The 23,317-nt window shown below is 46.0% G+C and overlaps 1 protein-coding gene across 3 annotated transcripts in view; it reads right to left on the reverse strand.

The window, feature by feature from the left end:
- txndc16 (thioredoxin domain containing 16) overlaps positions 1-23,317 on the reverse strand; it is a 242,333-nt gene that overhangs the window by 186,194 nt on the left and 32,822 nt on the right. For all 3 annotated transcript variants that reach the window (XM_086003184.1, XM_086003182.1, XM_086003183.1), the window contains exons 8-10: positions 18,007-18,163; positions 17,388-17,554; positions 16,784-16,844 (exon numbers count right to left, since the gene is read on the reverse strand). In XM_086003184.1, the coding sequence (XP_085859310.1) occupies positions 16,784-16,844; positions 17,388-17,554; positions 18,007-18,163 (385 nt within the window). The remainder of the gene's footprint in view (positions 1-16,783; positions 16,845-17,387; positions 17,555-18,006; positions 18,164-23,317) is intronic.

Below are 23,317 nucleotides of genomic sequence, written 5' to 3' on the forward strand. Positions count from 1 at the left end.
GGTCTCCTAAGTGAAGGAACACAGAAAAGGCTACTTTCTGAGAAAGATTTGACACTGGACAAGGCTTTCAGTGCGGCTGTAGCATACGAAGCAGCAGCAAGAGGAGCTGCAGAGATACAGCAAAAGCCATAGGACTTCGGCACCCATGAAATGACACGGGGTTTCGAGAGATGTTATCGCTGCGGCAGATCCACCCATGACCAGAGGGACTGCTGGTTCAAGGACAAAGCATGCAGGCAATGCGGAAAGATGGGACACATTGCACGTGTATGCCGATCTGGAAACAAAAAATCCACTGACAGAAAAAAAATCAATAAGGAAAAGTACAGAAAGGTACAAATGATGACGGACAGTAGCTCCGAAGACCAGAAGAGCGACAGCGACTCCGGAAACAAGAGACTAAGCTGCCTCAAATTACATAACGTAATTGCCAAAGAAGATTACCAGACCATTTGGGTTACCCTCACGATAGCGGGGTCCCCAGTTAAAATGGAGCTAGATACATGATCAGCTCTGACCGTCATAAGTCGACGGGATTATGAGCAGCTATTTCCGCATATACCTTTGAAAGACACAGCCATTATCTTGAAGACATATACGGGGCAGAAAGTATACCCCAGAGGGAAAATAAGGGTGCCTGTTGTATACAACGGCAAGGAAATACAGAAGTTGTATTTATACGTTCTGAAAGATGGTGGTCCACCGCTGTTGGGACGTGAATGGATCAGGAAGATACGTTTAGACTGGCACTCCATTCAGGCACTGACGGTGACCAGTAAGAAAAAAAATGATGACGTCATACCTGAACGATTAAAAGACATCTTGGCCAACGCCAAAGAAGTGTTTCAACAGGAACTAGGAACCTTGAAAGGCGTCACCGCCTCAATAAAAGTAGAAGATGCGGCAATTCCCAAGTTTTTTAAGGCAAGGCCGGTGCCATGCGCAATTCGTCCAGCAGTCGAGGCAGAGCTGGAGAATTTGGAAAAGGCAGGTGTGTTATCCAAGGTAGATTAGAGAGAGTGGGCAACACCCATCGTCCCGGTCATGAAGAAAACGTTGAATAATGATAAATCTGAAGAACAGAGAAAAATTCGCATCTGTGGGGACTTCAAGGTGACTGTAAACTCGGTCCTTCACACGGTACTGTATCCTCTTCTGAGGATAGAAGATATTTTCGCCTCACTATCCAGAGGGAAACGTTTCACCAAAATTGACTTGGCACAGGCATATCTACAGATGGAGGTTGAGGAGGCCTCTAAAAGGTATCTCACGATAAACACACACAAAGGCCTGTACCAGTACAATCGACTGGTTTTCAGAGTAGCATCAGCTCCAGCTATCTGGCAAAGAGCTATGGAGCACGTCCTGCAAGGGATTCCGGGGACTCAATGCTACCTAGACGACATCCTTGTAACAGGAGAAAACGACAATGAGCACCTTGCCAATTTGGAGCAGGTGCTCACTAGGCTGAGAGAACGGGGCCTACGAGCAAATCGCCCCAAGTGCGAATTTTTCCAGAAACAAATATCATATTGTGGCCACATAATTAACGAAGAAGGGTTGCATAAGTCACCTGAAAAATTGAAGCGGTCATAAAAGCCCCAGCACCTGAAAATGTCTCACAATTAAGGTCGTTCCTGGGATTGATAAATTACTATCATAAATTTTAACCGAACTTGTCAACTGTTCTGCACCCTCTTAACGCACTGCTGCAAACGGGAGTAAATTGGAAATGGAGCGAAGACTGTAAACGTGCCTTCCACAAATGCAAAGGCTTGATCACGTCCAAGGAAGTGTTGGCTCATTACAACCCATCACTGCCAATCAGACTGGCGTGCGATGCATCCCCTTACGGCGTAGGAGCGGTATTATCGCATAGATTCCCTGATGGCTCGGAGCGGCCGATAGCTTTTGCGTCACGCTCATTGAACTCAGCTGAGCGTAACTATGCCCAGATCGACAGGGAAGCACTCAGCCTGGTGTGGGGAGTGAAGAAATTCAACCATTACCTACACGGACAAAAATTTACCTTGTTGACTGACCATCAACCCCTCGTCTCCATATTCAACCCTAAAAAGGGCGTTCCCATATGACAGCACAAAGGCTACAGAGGTGGTCCCTTTTCATGGGGGCACACCAATATGACATAGAATACAAAGGATCAAAACAGCATGGGAATGCTGACGGTTTATCGCGCCTACCGTTGCCAACGGTAGAAGAGGCACCTACAGTGGACCCAGTGGAGATGTTCCACTCAACCATAGTGGAATGTCTACCAGTAACAAATTCTACCATTGAAAAGGAAACGAGAAATGACCCGACTCTCTCAAGAGTCTACGATTTAACGGTGAAGTGATGGCCAGCACATGGCGAACCACTGTTGCCAGCATTCTCGCAAAGAAGAGAACAGCTGTCAGTGTGCCGAGGAACCTTGATGTGTGGATCCAGAGTGGTGATTCCACCCAAACTCCAGGATAAAGTGCTAAAGGAGCTTCATGAGGGGCATCTGGGTGGAGTGAAAATGAAGAACCTAGCCAGAGCGTTTGTGTGGTGGCCAGGTATCGATGGAGACATCGAAGAAATGACCAAGAGCTGTCTAGGATGCCAGAAGGTCCAAAACGCCCCACCACAAGCCCCTCTACATCCATGGGAGTGGCCCTCATCTCCATGGCAAAGGGTACACATCGACTTTGCTGGTCCATTTATGGACTCAATGTTCTTAATCGCGGTTGATGCACACTCCAAGTGGCCGGAGGTAATAAAGATGTCCTCCACCACCACGGAAAAAACCATCACAGTATTAAAGACCATATTTGCCAGGAATGGGCTGCCTGAACAGATCTGTTCTGATAATGGACTGCAATTTGTGTCCGAAGAATTCAGGAAGTTCTTAAAAAACAATGGGGTTAAGCACTACACATAGAAACATAGAAGATAGGAGCAGGAGTAGGCCATTCGGCCCCTCGAGCCTGCTCCGCCATTCAATGTGATCATGGCTGATCATCCAAATTCAGTACCCTGTCCCTGCCTTTTCCCCATATCCCTTGATCCCTTGATCCCTACACGTCCGCCCCATACCATCCCGCCACCAATGGATTAGCTGAAAGGTTTGTCCAGACCTTCAAGAAGGCCATAAAGGCCATGGGTAATGAAGACATAAATCTACAACATAAGGTAGCTGACTTCTTGTTTGCGTACAGGAATGCAACACATGTGGTTACAAACCAAACTCCCGCCATGATGTTTTTCAATAGAAGACTAAGATGCCGGCTGGATTTGATCAAGCCAAACATCAGAAGGGACGTAGACAACCGGCAATTTCAAGGCATGAATGAAAGGCCAACTAGAACCTTCCAAATAGGTCAACAAGTTTTGGCCCGGGACTACCGTACCGAGAAATGGCAGCCTGGAACTATTTGCACACGACTAGGACCGCTGATGTATACCGTGGACATTGGAGAAAGCATAATAAGGCGCCATGCTGACCAGATCATAGAGTCATCCGAAAAGGGACAACCTACACCACAACTCTATACGCCTAATGAAGCAGAGATACCCATAGTATCTACCTCCGATCCGGTGATACTGGAACCAGATGAACCCGACACTGGCATTCAAGCCGAATCGACCTTGCCAAAAGAACCTACTACACCACCGAAAACTACTACACCACCGAGGCGTTATCCGGACCGAGTCAGGAAGCCTCCAGAGAGACGGACTTATAATTGATTAACTGCAGCAAATGTGTAGATTATTGTTCTTGTAAACATGTTAATTAATGATTACTTAAAATGTTATGTACTAATTATCTAAAAGGGGAGGAATTGTAGTGTATGTGCCTTTAAGAGCCCCTGTGTACTGTAATACCGGTAGTGACCACGCGGATATATAAGCCTGTATAGCGTCTTGTATCTTTTAGTTCACCTCCAGACTTTGTTCAGTAAAATCCTGTTAAACCAACTCCTGCATTCCGTGTCTCCATTAACACACGGATACAACAAAAGGCACTATATAAATACAAGTTGCTGTTGTGTTTCGCTGTTCACTAGTTTTGGGAGGTGCTGCCGTCTTTGACTTCAGCACAGTCATGGAAGATGGGTATGCTGCTTGGGTTGCCTTTGAGACTGCCAATTGAGGAGGAAGAGCAGCAGCAAGGAAGGCAACACAGACCTGGAGAGGTTGCTGTAAGAGAGCGAAGGAGAGGAGGGCACAGGAACCTGACAGAGGAGCAGTGTGTCAGGCACCACCGCTTCAGCAGGGAGGCAGTGACTGAGCGGTGTCACCTGTTGCAGCAACAACTGATGCATAGCATCACCTGCGGTAGTTAAGGGCAATGCTGCTCTTAACTTTAAAATTTGCAGAAGACACAAAACCTGGAAGTATAGTGAACAGTGAGGAGGATAGTGATAGACTTCAGGAGGACATGGACAGGCTGGTGGAATGGGCGGACATGTGGCAGATGAAATTTAACACAGAAAAGTGCAGTGTGATACATTTTGATAGGAAGAATGGAGAGAGGAAATATAAACTAAAGGGTACAATCCTGAAATGGGTGCACGAACAGAGAGACATGGGGTATATGTGCACAAATCGTTGAAGGTGGCAGGGCATGTTTAGAAAGCGGTTAAAAAAGCATATGGGATCCTGGGCTTCGTAAATAGAGGCATAGGGCTGGATTTATATTGAGGAGGCGGGACTACAACTTTTGGGGTTGTAGTCCCGCCTCCATCGAGTTCTAGCCAACCCATGCGATTTAGACTTGATTGACCTTGTTGAGCCCATCCAGCAGGCTCAGCAGGCCAATTAAGGGCCACCCAGCAACAGGTGACGTCACAGATTGAAATTTCATCTGTCAAGACCTTTTGGCAGATGAAATATCAGCGTTTCACAGCTGTTTGAAGCTGTCAAACACTGACAATCTGTACTCCAGGTTAATTCCTTCCTCTCAGGATGATTTAGAGATCTCCCCGGAACAGAAAGCAGAGGCCGCAGATTTTGACAGCTGGCGGCCATTCTGCTTTCTGTGCCGGTGAGATGAGGGACTCCAGGGACCTGAAGGAAGGAAGGCTGCAAAGGTAAGTAAAGGTTAGTAGAACTTCTTTAAACACTTTACACAGACCAAACACACTTACCTCTGCACTCATGCACCCATCACTCCCTCCATGACAAGAACATCCTTCCTCAGATAAGGCGACCAAAACTGCACACAATACTCAAGGTGTGGTCTCACAAAGGCCCTGTACAACTGCAGCAAGACATCCTTGCTCCTGTACTCGAATTCTCTCGCTATGAAGGCCAACATACCATTTGCCTTCTTAACCGCCCCATGCACCTGCATGCTTACCTTCAGCGACTGGTGCATAAGGACACCCAGGTCTCGTTGCACTTCCCCTTTTCCCAATCTATTGCCGTTCAGATAATACTCTGTCTTCCTGTTTTTGCCACCAAAGTGGATACCTCGCATTTATCCACATTATACTGCATCTGCCATGCATCTGCCCAATCACCCAACCTGTCCAAATCATACTGGAGTTTCTCGGCATCCTCCTCACAGCACACACGCCCACCCAGCTTTGTGTCGTCTGCAAACTTGGAGATATTACATCTAGTTCCCTCGTCTAGATCATTAATATATATTGTGAATAGCTGGGATCCTAGCACCGATCCCTGCAGTACCCCACTAGTCACTGCCTGCCACTTGGAAAAAGACCCGTTTATTCCAACTCTTTGCTTCCTGTCTGCCGACCAGTTCTCCATCCAAGTCAGTACCTTAACCCCAATCCCATGTGCTTTAACTTTGCATGCCAATCTCTTATGCGGGACCTTCTTGAAAGCCTTCTGAACGTCCAAATATACCACATCCACTGGTTCTCCCTTATCTATTCTACCAGTTACATCCTCAAAAGATTCCAGATTAGTCAAGCATGATTTACCTTTTGTAAATCCATGTTGACTTTGTCCGATCCTGTCACTGTTTTCCAAGTGCTCTGCTATTACATCTTTTATAATGGACTCTAGCATTTTCCCCACTACCGATGTCAGGCTTACCGGTCGATAATTCCCCGTTTTCTCCCTACCGCCTTTTTTTAAATAGTGGGGTAACACTAGCTACCCTCCAATCCATGGGAACTGTTCCAGAGTCTATAGAATTTTGGAAGATGACCAGCAATGCATCTACTATTTCTAGGGCCACTTCCTTAAGTACCCTAGGATGTACATTATCAGGCCCTGGGGATTTATCGGCCTTCAATCCCATCAATTTCCCTAACACCATTTCCCTACAAATACTGATTTCATTCAATTCCTCCCTCTCATTAGACCCTATGTTCCCCGACATCTCTGGGAGGCTATTTGTGTCCTCCTTTGTGAAGACAGAACCAAAGTATATATTTAATTTGTCTGCCATTTCTTTGTTCCCCATTATAAATTCCCCTGATTCTGACTGCAAGGGACCTACGCTTGACTTCACCATCTTTTTCTCTTCACATATCTATAAAAGCTTTTACAGTCAGTTTTTATGTTCCCTGCAAGCTTACCCTCATACTCTATTTCCCCCCTCTTAAGTAATCCCTTTGTCCTCCTCTGCTGAATCCTAAACTGCTCCCAATCTGCAGGTTTGCTGCTTTTTCTGGCCAATTTATATGTCCTTTCCTTAGATCTTATGCTATCCCTAATTTCCCTTATTAGCCATCGTTGAGTTACCTTTTTTGTTTTATTTTTATGCCAAACAGGGATGAACAAATTCTGTAGTTCATCCATGCGATCTTTAAATGTTTGCCATTGCATATCCACCGCCAACCCTTTAAGTAACGCTCCCCAATCCACCCTAGCCAACTTGCACCTCATACCATCGTAGTTTCCTTTGTTTAAATTCAGGACCCTAGTCTCTGAGTCAACTACTTCACTCTCCATCTTAATGAAGAATTCTATCATAGTATGATCGCTCCTCCCCAAAGGGCCTCGCACAAGAAGATTGCTAATTAATCCTTTCTCATTACATAATACCCAGTCTAAGATGGCTTGATCTCTAGTTGGTTCCTCGATATATTGGTCCAGGAAACCATCCCATATACACTCCAGGAATCCCTCCTCCACAGTATTGTTACTAACTTGGTTAGCCCAATCTATATGTAGATTAAAGTCACCCATGATAACTGCTGTGGCCTTATTGCACGCGTCTCTAATTTCCCATTTAATGCCATCCCCAACATCCGCATTACTGTTTGGGGGTCTATACACAAACTCCCACTAACGGTTTCTGCCCCTTGGTATTTCTCAGCTCTACCCATACAGATTCCACATCATCAGAGCTAATATCCTTCCTTACTATTGTGTTAATCTTCCCTTTAACCAGCAATGCTATCCCACCTCCTTTTCCTTTTTGCTTGTCCTTCCTGAATATTGAATACCCCTGGATGTAGAATTCCCAGCCTTGGTCACCCTGGAGCCATGTCTCTGTAATCCCAATTATATCATATCCGTTTACATCCATTTGTGCAGCTAATTCATCCACCTTATTATGAATGCTCCTCGCATTAAGACACAAAGCCTTCAGGCTTGTTTTTTTAACACCCTTAGTCCTTATGGAATTATTATTTACTGTGGCCCTGTTTGATTTACACCCTTGATTTCTCTGCCTTCCACTTTTGCTTTTCTCCTTTCTGTCTTTTGCTTCTATCCTTGCTTCCCTTTCCTCTGTCTCCCTGCACAAGTTCCCAACCCCCTGCCATTTTAGTTTAAACCCACCCCAAGAGCACTAGCAAACACTCGCCCGAGGACATCGGTCCCAGTCCTGCCCAGGTGCAAACCGTCCAGTTTGTATTGGTCCCACCTCCCCCAGAACCGGTTCCAATGTCCCAGGAATTTGAATCCCTCCCCCTTGCACCATTCCTCTAGCCACGTATTCACCTGAAATATCCTTCTATTTCTACTCTGACTAGCACGTGGCACTGGTAGTAACCCTGAGATTACTACCTTTGAGGTCCTATTTTAAAATTTACCTCCTAACTCCCTATATTCAGCTTTTAGGACCTCATCCCGTTTTTTACCTATATCGTTGGTACCTATATGCACCACGACAACTGGCTGTTCACCCTCCCCCTCCAGAATGCCCTGCAGCTGCTCCGAGACATCCTTGACCCTTGCACCAGGGAGGCAACATACCATCCTGGAGTCTCGTTTGCGGCCGCAGAAATGCCTATCTATTCCCCTTACAATTACACCATCTGAATGCCCTCAAACAGCACAACTTCAAGAGATAACATTATTAAAAACATCATGATCAACAGCAATCTCCCCAAAAATTACTATTCCAAGATCCTTCATAACTCTTCATTTAACAAATGCTTATATTGAACAGAGAATTAAAAATCACCCTTGTACAAAGCCCTAGTCTCCATCTTCTGTGCATGTTTACCTAGTCTACTGCTCCTGCAAGGTAGTTCCCCAGTCACTACAGCTTGGGAGGTGGAAGTGCTGCTGAACTTCCACTGAGAGTACTTTAGATGGCCGTGGCAAGTGACTGCGAGCAGCTCTGGCCATTTAGGGCCCAACAGCATACTGCAACAACTCAGCATCAGCCAGAGCAGTCTGGCCAAGTTGGCTGTCGGGAAACAGCAAGGTTGAGAAGCTGGTGGGGAAGCAGGCATGCTGTTTTCCTGAGAGAGGATAGTATGCACCTCTCCCACAGAACCACAGCCACTCTCATGGGGCTGCACCCCAGCACTCCCACTGCTCTGTGCGAGAACAGAATGCAGCAGTGATGGGATACTCTGAAACCCCCTATCCAGGCTCTCATGTTGTGAAAGCCGGAGGAGATGCTGGACCCCAGCCAAGATACGAACAGACTAATCTCCCATTGAGGCTCAGAAGTGTCACCAGAGGCTCCATTGCTGTGGGAGCCCCTGCAGTGCTCACAGACCTGATCCATGGTTGACTACATGGTCTTGATGACATGCGCTAAGACCCACCACATGAAGCTGGAATCCTCCATACTCTTAATATTGTGCACAAGCTCGCTAGCAGGTGTACGGATAACCGTAGCTGTTGTAAAGACAGCAGGGTTTGATTGACAGCTGGTTGATGGCTGATGTCATATCCAGGGGCGGGATCCGACGCCATCTTGGCCATGCTTGATACTGTACTAGGGACAGAGAGTCAGGACTGAATAAATGGCACTCCTCTACAACTGCTTGTGAGACTCGTAATTACGTTAAGATAACATTACATGGTACCAGGATTTATAGAACTCACGATAAGGACATACTACAACAATGGAAGGAATTAAACCGCCGGCTAGCCTGCAACTAGAAGGAAATGTGGATGAAAATTGGCGTGTCTTCAAGCAACGCTTTCTTCTCTACCTCACAGTGATTGACGCTTCGACTAGCTCTGGAACACGTAAAGTAGCTTTGTTGCTAACAGTGGCTGGCTTGCAGGCAATCGAGCTGTTTAATACATTTATGTTTGCAGCCGAAGATGATAAAAATGATCTGGACAAGGTGCTAGAACGGTTCAACAAATACTGCACTCCAAAAAAGAATGAAACGTATGAGAGATTCGTGTTTCGCTCCCGCATGCAAAAGCAAGTAGAATCCTTTGATTTTTTTTTGACGGACTTGAAAATAAAACCACAAACATGCAACTTTAGCGACCTGAAGGAATCGGTGATATGCGATCAAGTCATTTTTGGAATACTCGACAAGGTGGTGAGGGAGAGAATGCTTAGAGACAATGACCTAAATTTGGATGCAGCAGTGAAAATATGTCATGCTAGTGAACTCTCAGCCATGCACACGAAAACTTCTGAAGGGAGCAGCACAGCAGAAGGGAGCGCCCTGGGGCTGAAAAACCTGCCGGTGGATGTGGTACACAAAAGGGACACAAGAGGGCCCACGGAGTTCAAGACGATGACGCCTTACAAATGCAGACGGTGCGGTAATAAACACATAGCCAGACAGTGTCCTGCTTATGGGAAGAACTGTGCAAAATGTAAAGGCAGGAATCACTTTGCCAAGATGTGTTTTTTTGAAGAGAAAACTGAAGGTAAAAAGACAGTGCATGCTATTGAGACTGAAGAGACAGGAGCAGAGACTTTGTTTGTTGGAATGGTGCAAAATGAGTCAAAACAGGGCAAAAATGCTAATGAAGTGCACTCTGTAGGACCACAGACTAAAGTTTGGATAGCTCCCTTGCTGGTAAATGGCACCATTGTTCCCTTTAAGCTAGATACAGGTGCTAAAGCAAACCTCATAAGTTGGAGTGATGCACGGAATCTCAAAGTGCGACCTAAAATACTGAAGAAGGCAGTGTCTTTGAAGGCATACAATGGACAAAGCATTGAAACAAAAGGAACATGTAGGCTGAATGTTAAGGTAAAAAAATCACATTCACCCTTTGACCTTTGTTATAGTGCCTGAAGGACATGAGTCACTGTTGGGGGATAAGGCCTGTGTGGATTTGGGCTTGGTAAAACGAATCTATACTATCAATGAACAGAACTGTGTGCAGAGTGCCTCCCAAGATAGTACAAATCTGACTCATGAGACTATAGCACACAAATATGCAGATGTCTTTCAGGGTTTCGGAGCACTGCCCTTTACATACTCCATCAAACTGAGAGAGGATGCACAGCCTGTGATTCACGCACCCAGGAGAGTTGCAGTGGCTCTCCGTGGAAAAACTGAGGAAAGAGCTAGACCGCATGGAGGGACTAGCTGTCAAAGAAGATTGAGGAACCGACTGACTGGGTAAATTCCATGGTCTGCGTCAATTCAAAGAAAACTGATAAATTGCATGTCTGCATGGATCCCAAGGACCTTAACGCCAATATCAAAAGAGATCACAACCAAATTCCAAAGAGAGAGGAAATAGTTAGCGAAATAACAGAAGCGAAAGCCTTCTCCAAGATGGACGCCCCGCATGGTTTCTGGCAGTTGAAACTTGATGAAGAAAGTGCTAAGCTGTGCACTTTTAACACCCCGTTTGGTCGATACTCCTACCAGCGTCTGCCCTTTGGTATTAGCTCCGCCCCAGAAATCTTTCACAGAGCAATGGAGCAAATCATCGAGGGCCTGGAGGGAGTGCGGGTGTACGTGGATGATCTGGTAGTATGGGGCTCCACTCAGGGGGAGCACGACACCAGACTGGAGAAAACACTTCAGAGAATACAGCAGTATGGACTCAAACTAAATAAAGACAAATGTCAGTTCAGTGTCAATGAAATCACATTCCTCGGAGACAAGATCTCTGCAGAGAGGATTCAGCCAGACAAGTCAAAGGTAAAGGCTATACATGACATGGAGAAACCAAAGGAAAAGAAAGGGGTTCAGCGGGCCCTTGGCATGGTTAACTACCTAGGAAAATTCATTCCAAATCTAGCAGTGAAAACTGTTCATCTGAGAAAACTGCTGCACCAAGAGTCAGAGTTCCAATGGGGACATTAACATGAGAGAGAATGGAAGGGGCTGCTACACATTCTAGCAAGTGAACCCCTACTGAAGTTCTTCTGCCCTAAAAAGAGGACAAAAGTGTCCACAGATGCCTCTAAGAATGGATTAGGGGCTGTCCTTCTACAGGAAGATGAAGGAGAATGGCGACCAGTGGCGTATGCGTCACGCTCCATGACGGCTACAGAGTGCTGGTACGCGCAAATCGAGGAGTGCCTTGGCATGGCATTTGGGTGTGAAAAATTTCATACCTACATCTATGGTCTTCCCAAGGTTATCCTAGAAACGGACCATAAGCCACTGCTAGGGATCGCAAAGAAGAATCTGTGTGACATGTCACCACGGATACAACGCCTAATGATGAGACTTCAACGTTACGATTTTGAGTTAACATACGTGCCAGGGACACAAATGTTCATTGCAGACACACTATCCAGGGCTGCGCCTTACGCCACACAAAACAGTGAATCAGAAGAGGATGTGGCTCTTCATGTGGATATGGTCTACGCAGCATTGCCCGCCACACAGGAACAACTATCAGTGATAGTCACAGAGACATCAAAGGACCCAGTCCTGAGTAAAGTAATGAGAAATCTTCAAGAAAGCTGGAAGGGTCATGTAAACAATATTATCACATTCAGTCTGAGCTCTCTGTGGTCAATGGACTACTGCTTAAGTGTGACAGGATAGTAGTGCCCACCTCTATGCGCCGAGAAATGCTCAACAGGATACATGAAGGGCACCTGGGTGCAGAAAAGTCAAAAAGGAGAGCATGTGAGGCACTCTACTGGCCAAACATGAACTCTGATATTGACCAGTTGATCAGCGAGTGTGCTACATGTCAGGAGTATCACTACAAGCAAACAAAAGAGCCCCTCAGTACCACAGAGCTCCCATCACAACCTTGGGAAAAGGTCAGAACTGATATATTTCACTATGAAGGAAAAGACTATTTGTTAGTTATTGATTATTCCAATTATCCAGAGATGCCTCTCTTGTCCAGTACCACATCAAGAGCTGTGATAACTCACCTGAAGTCAATCTTTGCCAGGCAGGGCATCCCTCTAACCCTGGTCTCTGATAATGGCCCTCCCTATGCCAGTCATGAGTTTCAGTCATTTGCTTCAGAGTATGAGTTTAATCATGTAACCTCCAGTTTGCTCTATCCTCAGGCTAATGGAAAAGCGGAGAAGGGGGTACAGATTGTGAAAAGACTATTAAAGAAAGCAGCACACAGCAACACTGACCCAATTCTGGCCCTGATGTCGTACAGGGCGGGCCCACTAGCAAGTGGCAAGTCTCCAGCTGAGCTCTTACTGGGTCGGAAAATCCGTACATGACTTCCCAGTTATGTCACACCTGACCACAGAGATGAGGTGTGGGCAGACAAAGCTCGGAAACTACAACAGAAACAAAAAACACTTCATGACTGCACAGCCACTACACTAGTGCCTCTACAGGAGAAGGATATAGTTCGCATTGAAGGTCCTGAGTCATGGCCTACAAGAGCCACCGTTCTTCAACAGGTCACCCCCAGGTCATACAGTGTCATGACAGAGAACGACAATGTGTTTCACAGAAACAGGAGGCACCTACTGAAAACCACAGAGACCTTTCAGCCTCAGGAGGACAGAGAGGATGATGAGATGAGGGAAATGCCACAAAGAGACGAGATGAGGGAAATGCCACAAAGTGACGAAGGGCACAATAGTGATAATGTGACAAGGGAACCTGTGTGGTACAGACATGAACTTAAGGAACTTAAGGGATACAACTGGGGTGGTTCAGCAAACACCCGTTCAGCCACGCAGGTCACAGCACACCAGAAAGCCTGTAGTTAAACTTGACCTGTAGACAGGGATTGATAAGACTGTAAACAGTTAATGGACTCCTGGGTGTGGGTAAGGTTTATACCTACCTGCAATTAGTTCAATGGTGTAGTTACACTGACTGGTTCTATATGATGTTAACAAGTGTTCTATGTGTTATGTTATGTCTTCATTGAAGGGGGAAGATGTACGGATAACCGTAGCTGTCGTAAAGACAGCAGGGTTTGATTGACAGCTGGTTGACGGCTGATGTCATATCCGGGGGCGGGATCCGACGCCATCTTGGCCATGCTTCAGATACTGTACTAGGGACACAGTCAGGACTGAATAAATGGCCATCCTCTACAACTGCTTGTGAGACTCGTAATTACGTTATTAAGATAACATTACAGCAGGTAGGCCAGTGCACTTAGAAGGTCCTGGTGCATAGCCAGTCTTCTTCTGTAGGCTGGGCCCTTGACGTCTTCATCTGTACTCTCTGCAGCAGGGCTAGACGTGAGCTCTCCCTCTGGCAAGCTGCTTCCTGAGCAATCTCTCTACCTTTGCTCTTATGCACTAATGCTGGGTATATCTCCACTTGCAGACCATTCTAGCCTACCCTCTGAACTATGTGGGGAGTCAAAGCCTAAACTTGTGCTTGCAAGGGTAAGGTCAAGTGATGCGTTTTCTTTAACTGTACTGCTCTCTTCTTCCTCTTTTCCCTCAGGGAGCTGTTGAGCTTCTGGACATGAAATGGAAGAGAGGGACAAGAGTTAGCATTTAGTGGCAAGAGTAAGCAGAGACAGATGAGTAACTGCTCAAAGCAGCAGCATTTTGTCATCCATAGTGTGTGAGGATGAGATTTCAGTGAGAAGCAAAAGGAGGGTATGATCAAAAGCCCTGCGGGACGTGTTCTCCAGGCTCGGCAGTCACCATGCTCCTGATGCACTCCCCATCCATGATGTTCATGACTTGGTCTTCCCGTGGGTACAGTGCATGGATGGATACTCGCCCTCCTCCTGTCTTTGCTTGCACCCTCGTATTGCATGGCAGCTTGTCCTGCAAAAAAGGAGGAAGTATGTTAGTGGAGCCTAATCAGATGTTTTGAGGATATGCATGTTAGGGTAGAATAGCGAGAGGTGTGTGAAAGATGGCACAGGTTTGAGGAGGTGAGAGAAGGAATAGTGAGGAGAGTAGCAGGTACAGAGAGTTGCAGTAGCAGCAGCAGGAAGTGGAGTGAAGTGTGCTGCAGTGATTGGAGGAGAGTGATGGGAAACAGGAGAGGGAAGGGTTGAGAGTGCTGGCTCAATAGGTGGTGCAGGACTCAGCAGAGAGTAATGAAAGATATGAGTTCGGAGTCTTACCTTTGCAGCTCTTGTCAGATCATTAAACTTCTTTCTGCATTGCAGCCAGGTCCAGGTTGCAATGCTTGTTGCATTCACCTGCTCAGCCATCTCTCGCCACTGGTGCTGGGAAACTCACCTGGATATCTTCCTTTCACTAGTTGGAAAGAGGACATCTCTCCTCCTGCCAACCTCCTCCACCAGCCAACTTCCAAAGCAGCATCCAGAAATTGGTGGGGGTTCTTACAGAATTCTAAAATTGCAGGCAGAGGAGAATCTGCAAATGTAGCCGATTGCAGCTAAAGGTGCGCCTCCCCTTTAAGAGGTGCAGACTACCTTTAAATTGAGTCAGGAAGACCCGAGATTCCCACCCCTATGAACAGCACGAGTAGCACTGGCAGCCTGCCGATTGTAGGAAAACATGGCGGGGGACAGATTTGCTGCGTCCCTTGAGCCCAAGTGATCAGGCGCATATGTCAAGCGAGCTGCCCATACTGTTCCCGAAAACAGGCTTAAAACAATTTCGCAACTTTTCTCTAAACGGAAGAATTAAAGATTCAATTTAGGGACAGGAGTAGGCCATTCAGCCCCTCGAGCCTGTTCCGCCATTCAATGAGATCATGGCTGATCTGCGACTTAACTCCATATATCTGCCTTTGTCCCATATCCCTTAATACCTTTGGTTATCAGAGAAATCTATCAATCTCAGATTTAAAGTTAGCAATTGGCCTAGCATCAATTTCTGTTTGCGGAAGAGCGTTCCAGACTTCTACCACCCTTTGTGTGTAGAAGTGTTTCCTGGCTTCACTCCTGAAAATCCTGGGTCTAATTTTTAGGCTATGTCCCCTAGTCCTAGACTCACCAACCAGCGGAATAGTTTCTCTCTATCTACCCTATCAGTTCCCCTTAATAACTTTGATCAAAATCACCCCTTAATCTTATAAATTCCAGGGAATACAACCAGAGTTTATGTAATCTCTCCTCATAATTTAACCCTTGGAGTCCAGGTATCATTCTGGTAAATCTACGCTGCATTTCCTCCAAGGCCAATATATCCTTCCTAAGGTGTGGTGCCCAGAACTGAACACAGTACTCTGGGTGTGGTCTAACCAGCGCTTTGTATAGCTGCAGCATGACTTCTACCCTCTTGTATTCTAGTCTTTAGGCTTTTTGATTATTTTCAGTCCCTGTCTATGACATTTTAATGAGCTATGTACATGGACTCCTAAGTCTCTTTGGACCTCCACTGTTTTTAGCTTTTAACCATTTGGAAAGTGCTCTGTTCTATCCTTTTTAGATCCAAAGTGGATGACTTCACACTTGCCTACATTGAAATCCATTTGCCACAGATTTGCCCATTCATTTAATCTATTAATATTGCTTTGTAATTTTATGCTTCTATCTACACTGCTTACAATGCCGCCTATCTTTGTGTCATCAGAAAACTTGGATATGTGGCTCTCCATCCCATCATCTAAGTCATTAATAAATATGGTGAATAGTTGAGGCCCCAAAGCAGATCCCTGTGGGATACCACTAATCACATCCTGCCAATTAGAGTACCTGTCCATTATCCCTACTTTCTGTCTCCTGCCTCTCAGCCAATTTCCTAACCAGGTCAATAACTTGCCTTCAATTCCATGAGCTTCAACTTTACCTAACAGTCCCTTACAAGGGACTATAACAAATGCCTTCTGGAAGTCCACATAAATAATAAGGCAGAATGTGTTCAATTACGCAAAGTAAAATCAATAACAACTTGCTTTCCATAACATTTTTGACATAATTAAACCTCCAAAGGCACTTCAAATAAGAGTGTGGGGATCAAGCAGTAGATGATTAGTAAAGTTGACCAAATGCACAATTGAAAGGAGAGTTTTAAAGGTGGGGAAGGAAGAATCAAGTTGAATAGGTTCAAAGAATAAGACCTAGTTGGTTGAAAGCTGTAGCACTGATTGATTGTCGATGGAGGGGCAGGGCATAAAGGAGGCCAGAGTCAGAGGCGTGGTGAGGTTGCCGAGGTTGGGTGGAGTGAGGCCAGAGGGAGATGTAATCAAGAAAATTGGTGCTTTGTGGGGTGAAGGGAGCTTAGAGGGAGCCAATGGAGATCAGCAAGGAAGGGGGCGGGGATGGATGAGCAGGATGCAGACAACTAAGTTTCAAATCATCAAAATAAACGTCATACCCCTCCAGCAGGTCGGTAGCCTACAGTGACATCTGCTGGCACATTAGTCTGTAGCTGGGTTCTGTTGAAGTTGAAAGTAAATAGTATTACTTACTAAAATCAATTTTAAAAGAACAGAGTCAAAATTCTGTAAATCAAATTAGTATCACTAGATATTGAATAATTGGTTGAGGATACCCATTTAAAATAATTTTTATTCTGATGGTTTAGTTGCAAATTTTAAATATTGCACCTTCATTTGTAATGTTAAATACTTGGGGAAATTAAAAAATAGTTTCTTGATTCTCAGGCAAGCCATATACAAGAGAAAGGATAAAGCTGTAATGGTCAATAGCACCTCAAAGCTGTGGAGCAGCCCACTGTTGGAGCATCCCAGCCTCCTGACTAAGAAGGATGGAATGGATTGGAGATGAGAATAAATGTGACTGCGCAACAAAGATCAAACTAGCCCAAGTAAAGTGGGGATCTACTCAGCCATATCCAACTTAATTTAAGCTTCAAATTGTAGATAAACAAACTGAATGTTTAAAAAAAATTATAAGCTTTTTTGTTATTCTTTGTAAAATTATTTTTTTCTTCTTCTAAAATTAAAGTTAAACCTTACCTTGGCACTAATACAACTCCTGCTCTTCCCAGCAGCTGCCAGGCTACAGATTCAGCAGTTATTCGGTCATGTTCATAGGTCTCTCTTTGCGTAAAAAGAAACACGACAGGCATTTTTAACTGTACATGTACAGTAGAGACTTTTTCTGGTCCAACAGTAACCTCCATCTGAAGAGTTGGAAAAAAGGGATTATCAATACAGCACTACTCTCAAAGGCTTGAGACATGCCTATTGCACATAATCATTTTTAAATACTTTATTTCCTGTTGACATCTACGTATTTCTGGTTTAAATCATGATAGAATCTGCACTACTCTTGCTAAGATCCTACGCAGTATTTTCCATTAAGGCAATCAACCTTTGTAAAATTAATTAAGCAGAAGCACTGTAAATATTGGTAAAAAAATACATCAGAATTCTCTATCAGTGAAATAAAAACAGAAATGCTGGAAACACTCAGCTTTCATCATCGATCTGAAGCGTTAACTTTGTTTCTCTCGCCACAGATGCTGCCTGACCTGCTGAGTATTTCCAACATTTTCTGTTTTTATTTCAGATTTCCAGCATCTGCAGTAATTTGCTACTCTATCAGTGAATTCAGGTTTAATATTTAGCTCACCACAAGTGGGGCCTCCAACACTTTAAGGTAGTAATGTATATTCACAGTCGTTAGTGGCTGTTCAAAGTAGGACCTCTTGCATGGCTGAGTCCTGTCCGTGGTCATCTTGCAATGGCAGAACCAAAGTCTTGCTGAAAGTTTATCTGGCTCTTCCAAACTGCATGTTAAGATTTCAAGAAAATCAAAACATCTTAACTAACGAGGCACAAGAATATTTTAACAGAAACACAATGCTCTTGCAATGCACATTTTCATCTAATTGCCAATAGCAACCTAAAAATAAACAGTACTACCACAAAAGTCCATGGGCCTTCCACTGCCCTTCTTGCAGAAGTCAACCAGGAGTGGCAGAAGGCCTGCGAATTAGGGCAGTAGCCAGATACACCAGGTCATAGCTTTGGCTGCTAATTTCTATGGGGGCTTGTTTTGGGGCACAGGAGAGACCTACCAGTCTCCCAACTGGCAGAAACAGAGGCTACCCGGGGTCCATGCCCATGTGTTGGCCAGGACCCCGAAGACAAAAGCTGTTATTTCATTATGGGGGCCAATAAGCCACAACCAAAAGACTGCTGGGTCAGGGGATGCCAGGATATTTGAGCGGCAGGGCTCTGCTGTAAAAGCTGCACCCACTCCCCTGATAATACTAGATGCCCCAGATGTGCCCAGAGTGGTGTGGGCACTCAGTAGAAATATTTAAAATATGCAACCTTCCCCAGGCCCCAAATACTCTGGCAGGGTCAGAGGCAGAGGTTTCTGGCGGACAAATCCTAGCACTTATGTCAGGGTATATTGGAGCCCTACTTTTCTAAAGCTAGGTCATCCATGACATTGCTCATGGGTATTTTGGGACCTGGAGTACAACTTCTGATGCTGCAGTCTAAACAGGACAGTGGTGTGCTCATTGATGTAATACAGCAACATTTATTGAAGCAATATTTATCGCAAGATGAACAGAAGGTTAAAAACATTCTAAACCTTACCGATACCGATTATAGGGTTAAATATATATTTGTAAAATAATATCTAACTAACAATTTACAAAACTTGTCTTACATGCAAACAAGTTGATTTGTTCTTTGCACCGAAAACCCTTATTTCATTTGACCTCCTGTGCTTTTGCTCGCAGTAAGTTGGAGCACATGGGGTGTTATGAAAACTGGAGCATGTAAAGCACAACACATTATGCTGCTAGGATGGCTGTGTGTCTCTTTAAAGCACAATGTCTCATTACTGTAAACAGGGCCATCCTATTTACAATTATAGGCCAACACAGTCTCCAAGATCAGAAAAAAAGCTTTCTTTCTCAAAGATAGTTTTGCTTCTGCAACAAAGTTATGACACTTTGAACTGTGGTAGACTCAATGGCCCCAATTTTCGGCTTGTGTGGGGAATGGTCGGGTTTCCCCGAATGTGGAGTTTCTGACACACATAAAAAAGTGTCAGCCAGCTCCACGCAATTTTCCCTCAAGTGGCCAATTAATTCCCAGCATGTGGGAAGCCTTGCTAATTGTCCAATTCGAGTCAGAAATCCCCACAGTATGATGTCATCATTTGTGGTGCTTTCAAGGTCCATAGCAAGCACTGCATCCTCTGAAGGCTTCCAAACGAACCATACAGGATGGCAGAGGAGCCTGCAAGCAGCTGTGGCCAGTGCCAGACCCCGAGCTGCCTCCAAATTCGACGAGGCTTCACTGCAGGCATTATTGGATGGGGTTAGGGCCCACAGGGAGGTCCTCTTCCCTAGGTCAGGGAGGAAGAGGCCTCCCACTGAGACCAATGCTGCATGGATGCAGGTGTCAGCAGATGCCAACTCGCTGGGAGTCACCAGAAGAACCTTGGCATTACATCTCTAACTCCTTCCTTTACTCCCCCACAGTACCATCCAGAGCCCCTGTCCTCACTGTGGAGGGGGAAGAGGCTGTGCAGCCAGACTCCTCAGAGGAAGCTCCAACATCTGAGGGCGTAGCGTCAGCAGAAGTAAGCGCACTCACACCTCGGGGGGACCTTCGGGACATAGAGTAGTGTTGTCACCTGGTGTTTCACAGCTCACAAGTGAGCCTCAGCAGATTCTGGAGTCAGGGACAGCAGTGGAGAGTCCTCGTCGGAGGGCGCAGGACTCTGCCAGCTCAGCTCAGCTGCGCTGCATGTCGACCCTCTGCCTCTGGGTCCATCCACAAGAGAAGAGGTGATGGATCTCCATGCACAGATGCAGGAGTCTCTGGCAGGTTTTGTCTCCAGGGTCGCTGCAAGTGTGGAGCGAATGGAGGAGTCATTAGCGACCAGGAGCAGAGCCTTTGTGGAGTCATTGGCGCATGAACGCATCACCATGGAAAGGTTGGCAACCTCCATGCAGGAGATAACTCGCCAGGGTACGGAAAACATGGTGAGTGCTCATAAGAGAATGACATCTCTTGAGGAGCATTGGCCATCTGTTGAACAGAGAAACCAGATCTTCATGGAAGTCCTTCTGAGTAGGACTGCCAGTGCAGAAACGGTACCCACTGGCCCCCTAAAGCGCAGCAAGGTGCTCTCAAGCCACTTCCAAGCGCTGGCCCCTTCTGGCCTGTGCAGCTTCAGGTGAGTGACCAGCAGCCTGGTGCTCCTGGTGCTCATCCTGCTGTTCCTGGTTCTGCTGCTGCCACCTCTGCTGTTGGAGATCCTCTAATGCCAGGAAGGGAAGGTACCAAAGGCCTCCCATGCTTCTGGCAGATGCCTCCGTTGAGGGGGCGCTGAGTTAGGGTGGTGAGAGGGGCTTCCCAGGAGCTCACACTGGAGAAGTGTGTGAGGCTCCAACTTTCTACAGCTGCTCCTAAGGCTTCAAAAAGTTCCCCCAAGCCTTGATCAACAAGGTCCTGCAGCCTGCATATGCTGCCTATTTAAATCTCTTCAGCCCTCAGCGACCTGCTGCTGCAAGCAAGCAAGCCAGCTGTTTTCACGCCAGCTCTCATCGGCGGGGTTCCCCGCAGACGTGTTTCATGTGGGGAAAGCCCCAAAGTCGCAACGGCCCTGGAAAATCTTCCTTAACAAGGTGATCTTGGTGATTAGTGCTCCGACAAGCAGTCCCGCCAGCGGCGGCCGGGACTAAAGCGGGGCGCGTGGAAACAGTGGTCTGAAAGTCGGACGGGGCGGGGAATCAGGCGGGAGGGGGTCCCGACCCACTTTTTCGCCGATTTTCGGCCCCCGGCCGCATGAAAAGCCGCCCGACGGCGGCCAGAAAATCGGGGCCAATATCATTTATTATTGGCTCTACCTCCCATGGTGGATTTGCAGCATGTGCTGAAGATGCAAACACTATTTATTTGTTCTTTTTTGTATTATTTGTTCCTAGGATGTGGGCAAGGCTTGCAAAGGTGTATTTACAGCCCATCTCCAGTAGGTGGTGATTGACCTACTTCTTGAACCACTGCAGTTGTTGTGGTGATGGCGCTCCTATAGTGATGTTAAGTAAGAGATTCCAGGCTATGAAGGAACAACAATATATGTCCAAGTCAGAATGGTGTGTGATTTGGAGAGGAACTTGGAAGTGATAGCATTCTTATATTGCTGCTCTTGTCCTTCTCAGTGGGAGAGGTCACAGATCAGTTGCCTCCCTAAAACCTTCCTCCTTTTCCTCAAGTTATTTACAATTATAAAGATGGTTTTCTTCCCTTTACTGGCAATTATAGATTTGTAGTTTTTGTGAACTCACTCAATATTTGCGTAACAACAATTGGACTTTCCAGCCTTTACCTTAGCAGCAAAATAATACATTGTACATTACTTGTATATATAGTCACTCCACATTTGTTGTGTCCATGTATAATAAGACACAGACTGCAGGAGAACGGTACAACAGGTGTTTACTCAACATGGCTCACAGTGGAACTGATCTGTACAGATTACTACTCAGTGCTATATACAGGTGTGGTCACTGCCGGTACTGCAGCATACATGAGCTGTAAAAGATCGTTCCCCCCTTAAAGGTATATACATTACAATTCCTCCCCTTTTAGATTAACAGTACCATAACACTCATTTAACAATTAAATATCAAACTAATTACAATTAACACTTTTAACATGCAACATTAGCTGAAAATAGTCTATTTATATATTCAGTCTTTGGGGAGGCTTCCTGATCCTTTCTGGATAGCGCCTTTCCCGAGTGTCTTGCTCTTGGTGCGGAGGCGATTCTGGCCCCCTGTCGTCGGTTGGTTCATCAGCTTCCAATGCTACTGTTTCTGGGGTAGATGCGACCTGTACGTCGGGTTCATCACCAGGTACGTATGAGCGAGGCATGGGGTTGACTTGTTCCTGTGACTCTAGGATCTGGTAAGCATAGCGTCTCACGATGCTCTCCCCAACGTCCACTGTGTACATTAGTGGGCCCTGCCGTGTGCATATTGTTCCTGGCTGCCATTTTTTTGTTCGGTAGTCGCAGGCCAAGACTGGTTGCCCTACATTGAAGCTCCTTGTTGGCTTCTCATGGATGTGCTGGAATTGCTTACTCTCGACATCTCTTCGTACGTTTGGTCTGAGCAAATCCAGGCGAGATCTTAACCTTCGGTTAAAGAACATCATGGCTGGGGCCTGGTTGGTGACTGCATGTGTCGCATTCCGGTAGGCGAGCAGGAAATTGTCCACCTTGTGCTGCAGCGGAATGTTGTCATTGTACATAGCCTTTATTGCCTTCTTAAAGGTTTGTACGAACCTCTCAGCCAATCCATTTGTGGCTGGATGATACGGGGCGGATGTGTAATGCCTTACCCCATTCTTTTTCAAGAACCTCCGGAACTCTTCAGACACAAACTGTGGTCCGTTGTCGGAGCAAATCTGTTCTGGCAAGCCATTCCTGGCAAAAATGGTCCGTAGGACTGCAATAGTTTTCTCCGTGGTGGTGGAGGGCATTTTGATGACCTCAGGCCATTTCGAGTGCGCATCCACGGCTATTAAAAACATTGAGTCCATGAATGGACCAGCAAAATCAAGATGCACCCGTTGCCATGGAGATGAGGGCCACTCCCATGGGTGTAGAGGGGCCTGTGGTGGTGCATTTTGGACTTTCTGGCATCCTGAGCAGCTCTTGGTCAGGTCCTCGATTTGTTTATCGATTCCCGGCCACCACACAAGCCCTGGCTAGGCTTTTCATTTTTACCCCTCCCAGATGACCCTCATGAAGCTCATTGAGCACTCTATCCCTTAACTTGGGCGGAATTACCACTCGGGATCCACACATCAAGGTCCCCCGGCACACTGACAGCTGTTCTCTCCTTGTCGAGAATGCTGGCAACAGTGAGTCGCCATGTGCTGGCCATCCCTTCACCGTCAAATCA

Source organism: Somniosus microcephalus, chromosome 12 (assembly GCF_052327205.1).
Source record: "Somniosus microcephalus isolate GS21.2 chromosome 12, FLI_Smic_1.0, whole genome shotgun sequence".
NCBI lineage: Eukaryota > Metazoa > Chordata > Chondrichthyes > Squaliformes > Somniosidae > Somniosus > Somniosus microcephalus.